The sequence below is a fragment of the Suricata suricatta genome, chromosome 5, assembly GCF_006229205.1.
Source record: "Suricata suricatta isolate VVHF042 chromosome 5, meerkat_22Aug2017_6uvM2_HiC, whole genome shotgun sequence".
Classification (NCBI taxonomy): Eukaryota; Metazoa; Chordata; class Mammalia; order Carnivora; family Herpestidae; genus Suricata; species Suricata suricatta.
In genome coordinates this window covers 96,968,332-96,986,806 of record NC_043704.1, presented here as the reverse complement: position 1 = coordinate 96,986,806, position 18,475 = coordinate 96,968,332, and the positions used below count along the sequence as shown (strand labels likewise).

The 18,475-nt window shown below is 37.6% G+C and overlaps 1 protein-coding gene across 1 annotated transcript in view; it reads right to left on the bottom strand.

The window, feature by feature from the left end:
- The window catches only part of SERPINI2 (serpin family I member 2), a 39,218-nt gene that overhangs the window by 11,737 nt on the left and 9,006 nt on the right, over positions 1–18,475 (bottom strand). The window contains exons 3-6 of the mRNA XM_029940785.1: positions 14,181–14,411; positions 12,592–12,786; positions 12,321–12,513; positions 865–962 (exon numbers count right to left, since the gene is read on the bottom strand). Coding sequence (XP_029796645.1) covers positions 865–962; positions 12,321–12,513; positions 12,592–12,786; positions 14,181–14,411 — 717 coding nt within the window. The remainder of the gene's footprint in view (positions 1–864; positions 963–12,320; positions 12,514–12,591; positions 12,787–14,180; positions 14,412–18,475) is intronic.

Here is an 18,475-nt window from a genome sequence, read left to right as displayed (position 1 = left end):
GAGAGAGATGGAGACAGAATCTGAAGCAAGTTCCAGGCTCTGAGCTGTCAGCACAGAGCCTGACACAGGGCTCGAACCCATGATCATGACCTGAGCCGAAGTCTGACGCTCAACCGACTGAGCCACCCAGGGCCCCTAGGTCATTTTTTTATAAAACCGAAAACTGAATTTAAAAGCAGGCAAGAAACTGGGTACACATTGGCCCTCTTTGTCCATTGTTTCCTTTTTAGCTAGTTATTCTTGAACTAGTGGGTACTGCCAGGACAAGAAAAAAAAATAAAGGACTGTCTTGGGCTTTGTTGTGTGAGTGAGCATCTTAGCCAAGTGCAGTTTCCCAGGTGTGAGTTAGCATAAAGGCGCCATCTCTTCGGATGCGTGGTTAGTCTCAAGCTAAATCTGCAAGCTGTGGCATTACAGTTTCTAGGTTATTTTCATCATCCAGCAGCTTGTAGATGCCTATTTCATGGGCTCCACTATTACCAAATTAACATTTGCAAATGGGTTTATAAGAGTTTTATTAGCTCTGCTTAGAGGAGACACTCAAAGTTGTCATTTCCATTATTCAGATCAGGAAATCCAAACAGGGCTGAAATGAAAGCCCCTATAATACTTTACCTACATAGTTTTATTACAGGCATGGTTAGATGGCTTATCTCACATTCCAAAATGCTTTCTGACTTTCATTAAGGAAAATGACTTAAATGCAAAATAAAGTGCTTGTTTACAGACAGCTCAACATGACTATGACATTTAGTCATGGTGCATGTATTTTCTGGGGCCGAATGCCCTTTCAGATCAGCCAGTTAACGGAATTACTAAGAAAACATATTAACATAATAATAGAAGACATACTTATCATACTACCTGTTATTCCAGAAAGGTCACAGCCACCACTAAATATCTCAGTTATATTCAAAGAATACAAAGCGTCTTTGAAGTCTAATTTTTGTTCGACTTTAAATCTGTTAAAAAAAAAAAAGAATGAAGAGGAAAAGTCTTGAAAAACTGTGCACCTTGATGCTACCAAAATGTTTTCTATAAAATGGATGACTTGGAAGAGATTATAATGTGAAATCTTTGTTTTCATTACCCCAATTGCATTTCCTCATATATAATACCGTTTTCCCTGAGCTCCACTGAGCAGTTCTGAAGTTGCTACTCACTTGCTTCCCAGATGAATGGTTGGCGGGAAGGGAGGAGAAAATATTATATTTTTTGAAGTTGTAATTATCTAACGAAACAGGGTGAGAGTTCTAAGTTTTCAATTACCTGGCTCCTTCCCTAGAAATGTAAAGTTTCCCGCCAGCAACTCCATGTACCGTTTTTCACACCAGCAAAGATGGTTCCTGGCACATATCCAAAATACCGTGGAAAGGGACGGGGAACCAACAGCCCTGGAGAAGACTGTTGGCTACTGAAGTACAGAGAGGCATTAAATAATCTATTGCTCTTCCCAACCACTGTCATAGCTGATAGGACTTCCTTCAATTTATGGACACACCTAATGTCTTCCTAAAAGGTCCTGTAAAGGGGGTAAAAGATAGAAAGAGAATTCAATTTCTTTTAAATAAAATAAAAGATGAAAATTATAGGAGGAAAAAAATGGCTGGCCACTACTTCCTCTGCAGGGCTCTAGCTTCCCCTCAAGTCTTCGAACCTCAATTAACCTGATGTGAAGACCTTAACCAGAGACTCTCAAAGAGTCTCTCAGGCTGATGTGTGATTCCAGGTTGACAGAACACTGAACCTCACTTTTGCCGTTTCACTACAAAGGAAGCAAAAAGAAAAGCTAGTACTTACTGACTTTATAGATGCCAGAAGCATCCGTGTGTATTTGAAAACCAGGTTGGAAGCTTTATGAAAGAAAAGAACAGAGAGTTCTATATATTTCTTACATCAGTGAAATTCCAGACCAAGTTCTCCTGAGGAACTCAGTCTGTGAACTGTGCTCTCCAGTTTGGAGACAGACAAGGCTGGTCAAGGACTCAATCCTTGCGTAGCTAATAGGCAGGCCCATACCAGGGGCTAGAAATTAGCTTGAACAATCAGTCCAATTAGATCACTGTTTTAGTTGCCAAATACTGAGCAGGCTTCTTAATTAAAGTTCTTGCAAACAATGACCATGTTATGTCAGAAATTTACTAGGCCTGAATTATATCTTGGTAAAATGTTATATACTTTTGGAAAATATTAACTTATTCGAGTATGGGTACAACATGGACAGTAAAATCTACTGATAGTGATTTAAAATCAGCTTCTTTCTTTTCAGTCCCAGCTAAGAAAGATAATATGCAACATGATGGGTTTGAAGTCTTCATTTTTTTCCTGTTTTTATTACCACATTCTTTTTAACAACTAAATGGAGTATAGGTATCTAAAAGGTGGAAAATAAATGTTCTAGTTCACCTAAAAATGGCTATTTTTAATATATTAGTTTTAGGATAATGACAAGAATACTGCAAGACTTATTATAACTTTTAATAATGCCTAATTATCAGTGGAGAGTCATTTAAGCTATAGTCCTGCTTGTAATATAACCCAATGAAACCTACAGCAATAGAAACTCATTCAACCATTTAATAAAAGTATAATCTACAGCCAATTTCTAATTATCCATAATTATTGGAGCCATGAATAGCCAGGTGTGAAGTAGCATTTCCATGTGTTAGACACTTAATATAGATTACAGTTTTTAATCTTCACAAAAACCTGAGAAAGTTAGTATTCTTATTAGTTATGAAAGTGGAGAATAGAGGAGACGGTTTCCAGGCTCAGGTTCAAGATAGGAGACAGAGCTGGGATTCAAATGCAGGTGCATCCCAAGTCAAAGTTAATGTGCTAGCCCACATTGCCTTCTCATCAAAATAAAATTTGAAATCATAATCTCGACCAATATATATACAGTGTTAATTATGTACCTCTTTCAAATTTTGTGAGTCTTAGTATTTCTTTTAGATGTAGTTTCATTTCCCCTTTCCCCTTGACCCTCATCTAAAATTGTCAAAGGATACATCTAAAAAAAAAAAAAAGAGAATAAGCAGCAAAAAGACTGGATAGACAATTAACAAGTAAGTAATCGTGAAATGAATATTTTAGCATATGTAAACATTCTCTATTTGCTTAAAAGCCAGCAATTACTGCCAGGCAGAAGCCCTGGGCTTAAAGGGGTTTAATAAAGGTAACAGGTACAGAAAATGAAGGAAAAAATTAGAATTTCTATTTTAAGATGGATCCACTCCTGGTCTGCAGGCCCTATTGTAGATTGCTGTTGTCCCTTTCTTACCCTTTACACGCAGGACTCTTGTTTATTGACAAAAAGCCTTGGATGGGTCTCCCTTGGGGTCCCTTTCCTCAGCACTGAAACCCCAGTCTTGATACAGTAGGCTTGAGTCATCCTTGGAATGTTCAGGTTTAGAGCCAACCAATCAAATCTCAGGTCTGCCCATGTGGGTAAAAATGTAACACAATCCTGGACAGTGGTGGACCTAGATTATTATATGAGTACATGGTAGTTTCTGGTCACTTTCTAACCAATCACCTAGAGTACATTTGTGTGTGTGTATCTATGTGTCTGTGTCTGGATGTGTCTATGTATGAAATACTCTGTTAGTCTCAAGGGCAAAACTAAAAATCTTTTTGGTCACATACAAAGTATATGTGGACACTGTTTAATGTACGGTCAAGATTCCAATTGGTATCAGTATGCGATAGGTTAAAGTAAGTGAACATGTTGTAATCACTACTGCAGCTGCCCATGACATTTCTATTCTCATATTCAGCCTCATTTACTCTGAGATCAGTTTCTTTCACCCATATAGTTCACATTCACCTGTTTAGAGATCCAAAGCTGGCCCAACCTGGGATTCATTTCTAGCCCAGTAAGAGCACACTTCATGTCCTATGGATGGTGTTCTCTCCTTGGCGCTGCTCTACAGCTCGTGCTGCAGATTGTATCATGAGCACGTGCTCTGTTCTGTGCTCTCCCTCATGATTGCCTACATTATACCTGTTTTCTGACTTTCACAATGTCGGCTCTGCTGTGTGTTAGCTGTGTAACCACAGGCAAGGTGTTTACCTGTCTGTGCTTCATCTGTAATGTGCATATAAAAACTGATGTCTATCCAATTTATTTGGGGGATTAAATGAGATGTGGTAAAGAGGCAGCATCTAGGACAGTGCTGGCTCTATAAGGGATGTTCAATACATATTAAAACTGAGTGAGAATTGGAGCGCCTGGGTGGCTTGGTCAGTTAAGCATCTGACTTCAGCTCAGGTCATGGTCTCACAGTTTGTGAGTTCAAGCCCCGTGTTGGGCTCTGTGCTGACAGCTCAGAGCCTGGAGCCTGCTTCACATGCTATGTCTCCTTCTATCTCTGCCCCTCTTCTACTTGTGCTCTGTCTTTCTCTGTCTCTTAAAAATAAATAAATGTCAAAAAAATTTTTAATAATAAAACTTAGTAAGCATAATAAAAATAATAATAATGAGATAAAATTGAGCACTAAAAACATAAATAGGATCTCATATAACCCTCAAAATAACTGTGTGGGACATGTATTATCATTGTCTCACTTAAGAATTAAAGAAAAATATTAAGTAAGTTAATTAAAATTATACAGTAAAAAGGTGGCAAAGCTCTTGGTCTTCAGTATTATGTTCTATTTTCCATGATCTCCTTTCAATAGATGCCAAAGATACTGTGAGATGCCACACCAGTCAATATTTTTTAAGGAATGATACCTCTCAGAAAGAGGTCATGTAGTTATTACTATACTTTTGAATAGAACTGTAGTATTTAACAAATTTAATGATCCAGATCACCGAAAATTCATTGACAACTACAAAGCCTCCCCCCCAAGGAAAACAGATGTATGACCACGCATGCATACATTTGCTAATAATATCAGTGGCTTCAAGGACTCTCAGAAGTCTACCACAGAACTCTCTGAAAATCCAAGATGTCTACCTAAGGACTGCCACAAAAGAATAAATCATAGTCTTCTCGTTTTTCTAGTAAGTCAAACTTAGAACCTCAAAACAATCTATTTATTCAACCTGTATCTCATTACTCAATACTCCAATAAACATATTTCTACTTCACCAGTTCCTTACTATTCCCAGTGAGCCTGTGCCCTTTAAACACTCACTACTTTGTGCCACATATAATTGCAATGGTTTCTTAACTGATCTTTTGGGCTTCCATCTTTCCTTAACACATCTTGAACATTACTACTCTTCAGATTAAAGCAACAAAAGTTCATTGAAGGACTACTGTTTTTCAGATGCATGCTTTGTGCTGAGGTCACAGAAAGGAAAATATGCTTAGCTCTGACTTCAGGAAGTTTATTGTCCAGTGAAGGAGGTGAGATAATAATGCTAATATAACTGTTATGCAGCAATACACACAAGGTTCTAGGAGAACTTTCCCCAGCAGAGAAGTGGGAAGATGTGTTGTCTTGAATAGAAAGATCAGAAAAGCTTTCTAAAACCCAAACTTGGTTTTAAGGACCAATAGAAGTTATTCAGAAACACGGATATGGCAGTAGGGAGTAGGAAAAGTGCTCAGACAAATACAAGTTCAGGTTTCCAGCATGAACAAAGGCATTGTGACTAACAAACACATCTGTCTAAAATACTGCCTTCATCATTCCACTATCCTACTTGGAAATTTTCAATAATTCCCCTTTCCATATGGGACTTAACCCTCTTAAATTTTTTTTTAAGTTTATTTATTTATTTATTGAGAGAGAAGGCGAGAGAGAGAGAGAGAGAGAGAGAGAGAGTGTGTGTGTGTGTGTGTGTGTGTGTGTGTGTGTGTGTGTGTGCAAGCGAGGGTGGGGCAGAGAGAGAGGGAGAAAGAAAATCTGCATTGACAGCACAAAGCCTGGTGCAGAGCTCAAACCCACAAACTGGAACATCATGACCTGAACCAAAATCAAGAGTCAGTCACTTAGCCGATTGACCACCCAGGTGCCCCTCAGTTCTTTCAAAGCCCAGTTCAAATTCTTCCTTTTCCTTTATGGCATTTTTTATACCTCCAGTTTCTGATGCTCCCTTCCCCCCACCCCTTTCCCCATGAACCTCTTAGTGCTTACTGATTGTGTACTGCCATATATTGCCAGTAAATTTCTTGTACAAATGTTGCACCACTCCATCTAAGCAGTCACCATCTTATCAGTAGGGAACATCACTTTGCATCTGTTCTAGTCCCTTGTCCATTGTGGGATCCCAATCAATCTGGCTTTTGAACAGGAGATAAAATTTCTAGGAAGTAGCAAACCAGTAAGGCCATAAGGCTGTAAGACAGTTGACATAGAGCTAATTCTGTCTCCCAACACTGAGTTGAATGTTGATCGATTCATTCTTTTTTTTTGAGTGACTCCATTTCCTTCTTTGTAAAACACAAAATGTAACCAAGTCAGACAGTAGAACCACAACATTTAGTATTAAAATACTTAAATTAGGGGCACTGCAGTGGCTCAATTTGTTGAGTGTCTGACTTGGTTTTAGCTGAGGTCATGATCTCATGGTTTCCTGAGTTTGAGCACTGTCTCTGGTTCTGCACTGGCAGTGTGGAGCATGCTTAGAATTCTCTCTCTCTCTCTCCCCCCTCCTCTCTCTCTCTCTCTCTCTCTCTCTCTCTCTCTCTCTCTCTCTCTCCCCCATCCTCTCTCTGCTACTCCTCTGCTTGCACTGTCTCTGTCTTTCTCAAAATAAATAAATAAACTTAAAAAATACTTTAAATGCTCTACAAAGTTAAAATGCTATATAAATGAAAGTTACTTCTTTACTTTATTTGCATGTATAAATAATCACTTTTGCCCATACACATAATCATAAGAACATATTCTCAGAATGTTTCTTATTAGAGAAGATCTGATACAAAGTATGTGTCAGACTCTTCAATCTCAGGAATTTTGATTACTGTGATGTTTGTAGGGTCCCACATTACATTTAGACAAAGTAACATGATTATTTTAGCTGCTATCCAACAAGGGGTAATCCAAAACTAGATATCTGGTTATGTTACAAATAATAAACACTAGAAAGCACTCTAGCATTTTTAGACTATAATCTACTTTATTAGCCTTGATTCTAAACTAGTAATCATCAAAGGAAAAGAAGTGTTTTTTAAACAGTAACTATAATCTAAATAGCCACTCACATATTCCTTCCTAGTAATATACTAATATACAAGCATTCTTATGATTAATTTTTCTCTTGTTGGCATTTACTAAATTTTGCCACCAAAGACGCTTTTATTTGGTTTCACATTAACAGAACTTAGTATAGTCGGTGTCATGGAGTGAACTGTGCCCCCTCCCATTCATATGTTAAAGTCCTATTTCTCAGTACCTCATAATGTGACATTATTAGGAAACAGGATCATTGCAGAGGCAATTAGTTAGGTCAAGATCACAATGGAATAGAATGGGCCCTTAATCTAATATGATCGGTGTCCTTGTAAGAAAGGAGAATGCCATGTGAAGAGAGACGGCGTCTGACAATAGAGGCAGAGATTGGAGCAGAGCGTCTATCAGCAGAGGAATACCAAACACTCTGGATCACTGCCAGAAACTGGGCAGAGAGGCAAGAAAGGACTCCACAGGGTCTCAGGGAGGGTGGCTTTGCTGACCCCTTGATTTGGGACTTCCAGCCTCCAGAGCTGTGAAGGATGAATTTCTGTTGTTTTAAGCCACCTAGTTTGTGGTCATTTGTTACAACAACCCTAGGAAACCAATACAGTTGATTAAACTATCTGGTTTTACCAAAGTCTTTAGTTATCAGTTTGAAAGCATAATGGATTCATCCAGATACTAAAGAACCATGGCGTTGAGTAATAAAAACTAAACTTGTCAGTCTACCCCAAAGTATGTACTCAGCCTATATGGTTTTCCCCCTCTGCACGGAACACAGATTTTAAATGGGTATTTTTCTGTTGTGAGGAAATATTCATTTGAGGAAAAAGGTACGTCAGAACTTCCAATCCACAATATTAGTGCTCAGGAAACTTAATTCAATAAGTGTGCCCTGATGGACTAAAATTGTTTGGGAACTTAACACATAAGCATATCATCCCTTTAATCAATCAAAAGACTCATCCTTTTGTGAAAAGTGAATGCATTTTAAATGTAATGTTATGTTAATGTGGTTGAATAATTAATGGCAAAATTTTCAATCTTGTGAATTTAAAAAACTCATTTTTATTTCTCTAGGGAGGTTTCCAAGAAAATGGTTGATGTCCTAGCTTTCATTATGCTGCACATATGGGAAAGTTTCTTTAGGATCCTCACAGGGAATGAATTAAAGTGTAACTGGAAAGCTGAGTTCTGGTTTTTGATGTATTTAAAATTAGATAAAGGGAATAACATAGAATTGTTTTCTCCCAAATTATTTATATAATTTAATTCAACAATATTCATTTAGCACATACTATCTACTATGAAATGCCCTAAGGACTATGGAAATGAAAATGATGGAGACATAATCCCCTGTTCCAGAGCTCACATATTTAAAAAGTTTTTTAATGTTTATTTATTCTTGAGAGAGACAGAGACAGAGTATGAGCGAGGGAGGGGGCTGAGAGAGGGAGACACAGAATCCAAAGCAAGCTCCAGGCTCTGAGCTGTTAGCACAGAGCCTGATGTGGAGCTTGAACTCATGAACCACGAGGTAATGACCTGAGCCCAAGTCAGACGCTTAACCAACTGAGCCACCCATGCACACCCAGAGCACACCTCTTAACAGGATAGATAAGAATGTGAGCAAGAGTTGGAAATGTAATAAGTGCTATGATGTAAATTTGTATAAAATTTTCTAGAAATAAAGATAAGGGATGGTTGATTCTAAGTGAGCATGTGGGGGAGACATACACTGAAGAGTTAATTGTGAAGGGATGTTGAAGGACAAACCAGAATTTCCTGGTTAAACAACATGGAAAAGAGCCTGCCAGATAGAGGGGATGAGCATAAGAGAGACTGAGAAGTCAGAGAAGACTTTCTACTTTGGGACTGGCTGAGCAGTGATCGTAACAAAGACAGAAAAATAGTCATCACTTATTTAGCATCTTCTATTTGCCAGGCTTTGTGCTATGAATAAAATTATGTAATAGGGTACTGTAATTGAAACTTAAAAATTTTTTTTAAATCTTTGGTGCCTGGAATTTGTTTGAGAAAAGGGAGTACAACTGCCAATTAGTATTTCTGTTTTCATATCCCTGAAGATCCACATTCGCCTTTAAGACAAAGTGTTTATCTTTTGGGGAAAAGCAACATGATGCAATTTCCACTATGCAAATAGAACCTGTGGGATGGAGATAGTGAAGTTTGAAATGATGAGGTATATTCTGTTCTACATGATACGAAAAGGTGCCCACTGGAGGTCAGAATCTGCTGTTGTCTATTCTGATCATGACTGGGAATCTGGCCTCAGAGATGAGAGACGATCTGTGTCACCTTCTTCCTGCTGGGAAAAGGTGGAGGGCTCCGGATCCTGGGGTGGAGGGAGATGGAAAAGACTCTGGATGAGGGTGGGTTCTGGTACCATGACAGTGGCAGGCTCAGGTCAGCAATGGACAGGAGAAGACTCCCTGGTTACTGGAAATGATTTGCTCTCCAGAGCACTCATCCCTGGCACCTGGTTTTTAAATTACTTTCCACCTTATCAGCCCCTTTTATTAACATAAAGCTGTCAGTAAAATTCGATTAAACATTGAAGTTGTTCTTACTTGTATTAGCTTGCCAAGGGCTACCTCAACAAGTTACCACAAAGTAGGTGGCTTAAATAACAGAAATGTATTGTTTCATAAGTGTAGAGGTCTAAAATTAAGGTGTGGGTAGCATTGGTTCCTTCTGAGAACTATGAGAGAGAGGCCTGATCTCTCTCCTTGGCCTGTAGATGGCCATCTTCTCCCTCTGTCTCTTCATGTAGCCTTCCTGCTATGTGTATCTCTCTAACTTTCTCCTTTTTATAAGGACCCCAGCCGTTCTGGATTAGGGTCTACCCTACTGACTTCAATATAACTGGATTACCTCTATGAAGACTGTCATCAAACAAGGTCACACATTTTGGGAGTAGCAGCAGTGAAGACTTCATTGTATGAATCGGGAAGGACATAATTCAAATCATAACTGTTTTTCTCGGAGGAATCAAAAGAAAAGTCTGTGTTCACACTATGAGAGAAGTTGTATGAGAAGTGAGGCTACAGTTTGGAGAAGGTGATAAGAAGACCAAACAGTCTGCTGTCCAGACTGCAGTAGCCCGCATGGAAGAGTACGCTGTGCAACATTCTTGTGGAGATTCCTAAGATAATGGAGAAGGGAGTTCTGAGAAAGCTTATATTTCCTGTTGGCAACTGAGTTTGAGACTTATGCATTATTATCTCAGCATCTGTTAACTCGGCTGATGATGGTGGGCCACCTTGGCTACAAGTGTCATCATTCCAATTTCACACTAATATAACTGCAACTCCTAAGACCCTAGTGCTAGTACAAGGCATGAACAACTTTCACACTCAGTGTTTTTGGCCCCAAACAGTGATCTTTCCAAAGGATAAAGAGAAAGAAAGGAAAACAATTTGGAAAATAAATAAGTTAATCCACCAAATTGTTATTTTTTATGTTAGAAGATAAACTGTCACATCCCTTTTTAGAAGTTAAACTATCTGTCACATCCCTTTATCTCCCATGTTTCACACATAGTAGGAGCAAAAGAAAAAAGAAAACCAAAAAACTCTTTGAAAGATTGAGTAATATTCAGGTAGAGATATACAGGGATGCTAGGGAATTGGAAGAGAGATTGCGGGGGAAGAAATTCAGATTTTAGAGACATGAAGAAAAAGGGACAAATAAAAGAGTAAGAAGGAGAAAATTCTGAAGAAAAAAATTCTAGTAAACATTAGTTGGAAACAGAAAGAAAAAAATGTAGGTCAGGGAGTGGCACAATTTTACAGAGAGAAAACTAAACAGAAATGAGGAGTGCTCCAGGGGTTAAGGAAAGAAAGAATTTTCAAGAAGAAGGAGATAGGAAATAATATTAGGATCAAGAATCTAGAGGGAGGGTGAGAAAAGCACAGGATACCTCTTTCTCCAGGATGACAAAGAAGGTAGAGGAAGAGAAGATTATCAAAGATGCATACAAGTTTTGAGGTGAAGGGTAGAGATGTGGATTTGCATAATGATATGTTTTCTTTAAGGAACAGTAAGTTGAGACATATGTTGAGAGTAAGAGAAATCAACATAAAGTAGTGCCTGGTGAATAGAAGTTAAGTTTTGGTGTGGTCTGTGCGAGTCTTAAATAGGAAGTTCTTTGAAGAGAAAGAAGGAGTCCGCATCTCCAGCCTCAATGATGCCAGAACGGACTGCTTCCTGGGTTTTTCTTAACAAAATCAATAGCTGGGAGCAGGAGTGGCTATGTGCGTAGACTAGGGGTCGAGGATGATTAAGGAGAAATCAGCGCAGGATGAAGACCAAATAACAAAAAGCATTAAAAATATTATCTGCGAATATGATTGATATGATTGACTTGATGCTGGCTAAGTGGAAAACGAAGGAAAAGCCAAGACATTTAAGTAGCAAAAGGCCTGGAAGAGGGGTGCACAGATCATTCAGGCTTTGACGGGTTTCCAGAAAATTTTAGAAATGAAAGCACAGAATATCATCTATTAGACCTCATGCCTCTTTTAAGAAGTTGAGGTAGAGTGTAAATTGAGTTATTTGGGCATAACTTACTCTGAAGTTTCTCCTGTTGGCTAGATGCATCGTATTTAGAAATCAGTGTTTATAATTCTTGTTTCCTGAGATAAGCCTTTGCAATTTCCGTCTTGTGTTAACTATCCCAAACTGTCCATAGGACTCTATTCAAATTCAATGACGGTTGGCGCACCGGTGGTCAAAGCTGATGTAGCACATCTTTAATTGTCTGGTACCATAAGTGGTTGGGGGATCATATCGTCTTTAAATGTAACGGAAGATGGATATTTAAAATTCCAATTAAGAAAAATATTAGAGAAAGATACGTTTGTATAATAAAAAGAATAAAAAGTCCTTTTCATCCTGACGTTCCCGATGTTCTAGCTTAAACACTTACCCCTCTTCATCTATTGCAGAGAACATGAGGCACTTAAATTCAGTCCTCCTCATGGCAAAGCGGTCCTGGCAATGTTCAGACTTGCCTTTGGATCCCTACAGTGGAGCTACACTTCCAAACGCATTTTTATTTTCGACAATAGCCTTTCTAAGTATTTGTTATCTTTTAGCCAGCTCTTCAAATTCCTCCATAAGTGAAAACCTAAGAACTGGAATAATAAAATGACATTACCAACCTAGGGAGGCTGATTTCCACTTCCTCTTCTTGTATCTCAGAGACCCATTTCAGGATTCGATGAGCAGTAATTCGCCTTTCCATTTCTTCTATGTTCACATCTTCTGCAGGGAGTATGATGATTAAACTAAACTCATCACCTTTATAAGGTAATTCTAAAACCTGGTAGTTCATGGAGGATTCAGAAAAATGGCCTGGAACAGAGAAATAAAATATTAAATATTCTTGGTAATTCTTCAAATCGTGCTTCAAAGAGGAGTTTCTCATCTCACCATATTTTGTTCTCAGAAGAGCCTTCATCATTGGAATTTTGACCACTGCACCATCTTTCTTAGTAAAATTCATCAGCCGTGTGTTCTCTTTTGTGAATTTCTGCTTCCAATCGCCCTTGAAATAAATAGCATTCACCAGGACAAGCCGAGTCAGAGGGCCAAATTCTTCTCCTGAAAACATGTCTTTAATTTTCCCTGTGAAGGGGGTGCAGGAGGAGGCAGAGGGAGATGTGCAAGAGTGACTCAGCAGAACAGCTTTAAATAGAATTAAAGCAAAAATTTCTTTTGCAGATCATCATAGACTGCTTTATCATCTAACCTTGGCAGTTTTGAGAATGAAGAGGAGCACTGTAAATTACTTGGCTTAGAAACAGGTACAAATGAGATCTCAGTAGGAAACAGGAGATAGGAGGTTGTCTTAGGCAAACCTGGACAGATCTGCCATTGGATTCTCTTCAGTGAGATTATTTGTATAAATCATTGTTCAGCCAGAAAGAATGAAAACTGAATGTCTCTTCCTGCATATTGTTTGATGTTTTTCAAACTTTATTTCCAGTTTCTCCAGCAGGTCAATCAGAATTAATAAGTCAATAATACACTCAAACCTCTACTCCTGTGGCTACAGCCACTGACCATTGGGAAGAGACAAGAATGGAGTTGCTGGTATGATTTTCTTCTTCTAAACAACCAGTTTGCTATTTCTATGTCCAGTGACTATTTAAGAGATAAAAGCATGAATGAGTGCCATAGAGCTATCTAGGGATGTTCATTTTGTGTCCCATTAATGGAACTTTCCTGTGACTGACGCTCAAAACACCTGTCTCACATTTCCAATCAACCATGCCTCCCGTATGAGGCTTCCTATAAAGATATGGCAGCATCATACACCATTATAATTTTTGGTAGCAGAATGAATGAACAAAGAAACAAACTACCATTAATCAAGGACCTGATATATGTTTGTTACTTCACATACGTTATTATCAAACTTTCTAATGAACCTAAAATGTTTTAATCATATCCTCATCTTAGATAGGGCCATAGCTTAGAACTGGTTAGGATTTGAACTCAGATCTGAAGGACTTTAAGCTTGTGTTCTTTCTATTATGTCACTCCATAATCTCTGAGAAATTTTGACTAGCTTGTATTAGATTATCGTGTTTATGAAAGGATTATCAACATTTGTTATTAAACATTAACCCATCCAACTGAAATGTGGTAATTATTTACAGTATATGTGGGAAAGAAGGCATTTGACACTGACAGATATAATTTTTAACCTGGCCTAAGATATTATTTCAGCTGCCATAGATTAAAAAACCCATGTTTAAACAAAACTTATAAAGTTTTCCATTAAAATTCTCTAAATAGGCGTCTCTCAAAAAATCTGTGTGCTTTTCAAAGCAGCTTATGCTTTCTCTCCATTTTAAAAGTTAGTATTAATTTGAATAAAAGGGAAGCAAAATGGGAGGTTTGATTCCTCTGAGCCACGGTTTAGCAGGAAAAGACTCAACCATTCTTTATGTTAGGATATTAAAAACCATGAATACAATGGCAAATAATGATTTTATGAAAACGAGAAACTTTACCATCTGTTTTGCTTTCTACCCAGGTACTTATTGTCTCTGCAGAAGCCTTTGCATCTTGAAAATCCACCAGTTTTATGGCACTCTGAAAAAATTCCTTGTTGCTATGGAGATACTGTTCTTTCACAGTGAATCCTTCTTGAAGGTAGAGGGCACTGGCAAGATTAAATGTAAATTCTTGCTTTTTCTCTGAGATGGCAGAGAAAAATGACTTCAGCACAGAAAATTCTTCTCCTAAAAAATAATTATAATGTATACTGACATATTGAACAACATAATAACAACGGCTTTCAGCTTTACTTCTAGCGTTGATTCATATCACCATTTTTTGCACCCTTAGGTAACACTAACGATCCTTTCTAAGTTAGTATAAATATTTTAAGCATCTATCTTCATAGAATATGCATTTTATAAAGAACTCAGTTCTTATATAGGGAAAAAAAAGTCCATGTAAATTTGAAATGTGTCAAAAACAAGAATGTGCATTTAAACAGGATGAAGGAAATTCCCTTTTTATAGTCAAATTTAGCTCATTCTTACTTGTTGGAAATTTATCTTTAGAACCTCATTCTTTGCATAACATGTGATATTTATGGAAGGAGAATACGAATGAATACTGGTGGGGGGTGACAGCGATGAGCAATCCTTTTCATTATTGCTTTTATTTCAGCTTCAGAAAGTTCTTGTGAGACAAGCATTGGCACCTGTCCAAGATTTGAAATTGATGAGGTAACCTCTGTAATCAGACTTGCCTATTTCTTCAGGTTCATGAATGTATATCCTTTGACTGTCTACATGAACAATAACAATCTTTAACCATTCCAACCATTACCATTAGCCAAATGAGTCCACTAGAGTCAGTTAAGAATCACTGTTGGCCTATTATTTATTTACCATTGGATTATTCTGATCACAACTGTCGTTGGGAAGAAACATGTGCCTGTGAGAGAATTCAGCTTTGATCATTGTTCAGAGGCCTCCTATCCATGGCCAAAAATATAATGTTTTTCATTCCGTACTGGCTTAATCCTGGAACTCAAGCATGAAGTCTAGGAACTGTATTTCAAATAAAAGTTTCTTTCAGGGCCTTTGTTATATTTTGGGTTAAACACTAAAAAATACCACTTCCATAACTTCAAAGTTGAGTATATCCAATTAATCGTTATTGAAGAAAATATAAATCATTCATCATTAGAAGATACCCATTGAATAAAGAGAGAAAAGTTTTACTGAGAGCTTCTCTTGAGTTGTCCACTGGAAATGTGTGTGAGTGTGTGTGTGTGTTTGCATGTGCGTGCATGCGCATTTTAGCAGAGAGCTAGCAGTCAAAGGGCATCTTTATATAAATAAGAACAGCTTCCCTCACAGGTGGAGAGAGGAGGGCTCCAGTCCCATGGCCTCATGTCTCGTCTGGCTGAGTGGAGTCTACTTGTATGTTCCCACTTGTCTCCTTGTCCTCCCCTGCTCTTGTACAGGGGAGGGCACAACCCACATGACCATATCAAAGGCTCTGGTATATTTTACTATCTCCCAAACTCCACGATGCTGCATTCTGGGTATATAGATACAGACATAAACAATTTTAGCCATAAAAATTTACTTCCCCTGTTGGATTTGAAGAATTTCAGTAAGTCTTTACAATCCTAGAATTCTTACATAAGGAAAGCATGAAAGTTAATCTATTTAACTGGTTTCTGTGATGGTTTTAGATGCAATCCTTTGCTATTTGAAGCTGAAGGAAATATCTAAATAAAAGGAAGCTGCAGAAAAGACTTTCTGAGTTAAGTCATGTGTGTTTTTTTCAAAAGAATTAATTAAGGTCAGAAATGAAGTGGCAGAATTTGAAACCAATCTTCAGAAGTTTGTAATTTGTGAACATCTTTAAAGGAATGGGGGGGGAAGAGAGGGGGAGAAAAAATAGTTCCAACTCATTTGTCAGAGCAAATAGATTTATGTCATGTACGTAAGGTCTAAGAATTTGTGACAAACAGTCAGTTGCCCTTTGATAAATCACTGGACTCAGAAGTCAATGAAAAATGTCATCAAGTAGCACAAGTTTGGAGGAGAATATAAAGTTATCTGTCTTATAAATTTGATTTAATTTATAGATTAATAACCTCTCCTAGTACAGATCAAAATGAATATGTTTACGTGGCTCCTACTAAGCAATGAGAATACATTTATTTCATTTCCTAAAACATAGGAAACCACGGAATAAACATAACTTTTGGTTTGATTGTACTAGTCCTCTAGAAAATATTCTAAAATTCAATACATGTTTACTTTCCGGCTATTAAGAGCCCAAAGGCCAGCCATGTGTGAAATAGGAGAGATCCAAATATGAAAACAAAGGCAGTCATCAGATTATAGATTATTTTGGCCAAATGGTTCATATAAATCATTTACTAAACTCTTTTTTTTTATAGAGAGGAATCTAAAATCTAGAGATATACAGCCACTTGAGAGATGCCAAATCACAAGATTATTTGGTTTCAGAGCTAAAATCAGAATTCAAGGCTGACCCTCTTTCCATACCACTCTTAGAATAAATTAGAACCTCAGTTCATCTTTGATTAGTAAGCAGCATATTAGAGACAAAGAAAAATGGAGTATTATCAGATGCTCAGCAGACTTGAAAAGGCAAATTCTGAGCAGATGTTTTGACAGTTGGGGGAAAGAAGGAACACTGAGGACACTGAGAACCTAGTGGGGATAGGACACCAGGAATTGTATGACCATCTGTAGAATAAGACAGGTGTTAACATAAAACAGCCTAGTAAAGGAAAAGTAAAATACAGACTAACATGACAGACAGTAACTTTTGACAACCACTGGGAATGGAAGGTAGGGTCAGGAATAAGATGAGTCTATGAGACATTTATATAGGGCATAAAACTTAATGAGACGCCAACAGACTCAATAATCAAGATAATATTTTACTGTAACACATTTAAAAAAAATCAGTATCAATGCAAAGAAATCCATGAGGAACTAATGTATAAATGCTCAATAAAGACAGGGTCATTACTAGTGATTTTCCCTGTCATCTTGGGCTCCAAGATGGCCCTCCCAGGCACTACCTTCTGATCTGTCCTACCCCTTGTTCCACCCATCACACTGCTTTGCTCTTCTTTCTCCAGGCCATCTGGGCCCCTTCTCCATTTCCTTGCCCTCTTCCACTCTGATCCCTTCCTTAACTCTGTCTCCTTTTTCTTTGTTCCCTAATTCTCTCCTCCTTTTTCCCCCCCAGAGTTTATTTTTCATATTTTCTCTCTCTCTGGCTCATCTTCCTTTTCTTCTTGCAATTACCTTCCTTCCATCTGGGTCTTCCATCTCTCTCCTTCCACAAAGCATAATACAGAAAGCAATTTTGATAGGTTTTGTTACATGTGTTAAAATGCTAATGTTTAACTGTCCATCTATATTCTCCCAAGGGAAATGTAATATGTTGGTCTTCTGATCTAGGACTCTCAGTGAATCATTTTTGGAATTCATTCTGGAAAGTTACTTTAACCTTTCTTTACCTCCATGTCCTCACCTAAACAGCAGGGTTATGTCTCCCTCACAGAGTAACTGAATATTAAGTGGGATAACTGATATCTGGCACAGAAAAAAGTAACTGCTATGCTTTATATGTTTGATAGTGTCATCATCATTATTACGATGATTAGCATTACATTCACAGTCCAGAGTTGTTAAGATTTCTGTTTCTCTACAAGATATATCCATTTAGAGTCATTTAGATTTCAGAGGCACTAATTTTGCTAATTTATCATAAAATCAACTTTATATATCCTTATAAATATACTTTTACTTTTCAAAGCGGCCAAGTGATGAAATGCTTCTGAAACTCTCTTATGGGATTTGCTGAAATTAATCTAGACAGTCAAGACTAAATCTGGAATATACCATGGCTTCATCTTACATTATTCACAAAGGAAAATTCCTGCAACTCACTTCACGATCAACAACTTCTTTTCTACACAAAATTCCCTTTATTTAAAATGAAGTGAATAAGACTTTGTAAAAAAAAAAAAAAAGAAGAAGAAAAGCAAATTCCTAAATATAAGTACTCTGTTCTAAGGCAAACATACTGATACTGGTTATAGTTACAGTGATTAAATTTCTAAATAAAAATCTGGAAATTTGCTCTGATGTTTAGGATGTATTGCCTGACAGTGATATAGAAGTTTAAAATTAAAATGATTATGGAAATTGAGAACACAGGATGGCCCGAGAGACAACTGCCCTTTCAAATAGGATGCCAGCATCACAGCTTTATGCAGTGTCTCAGACAA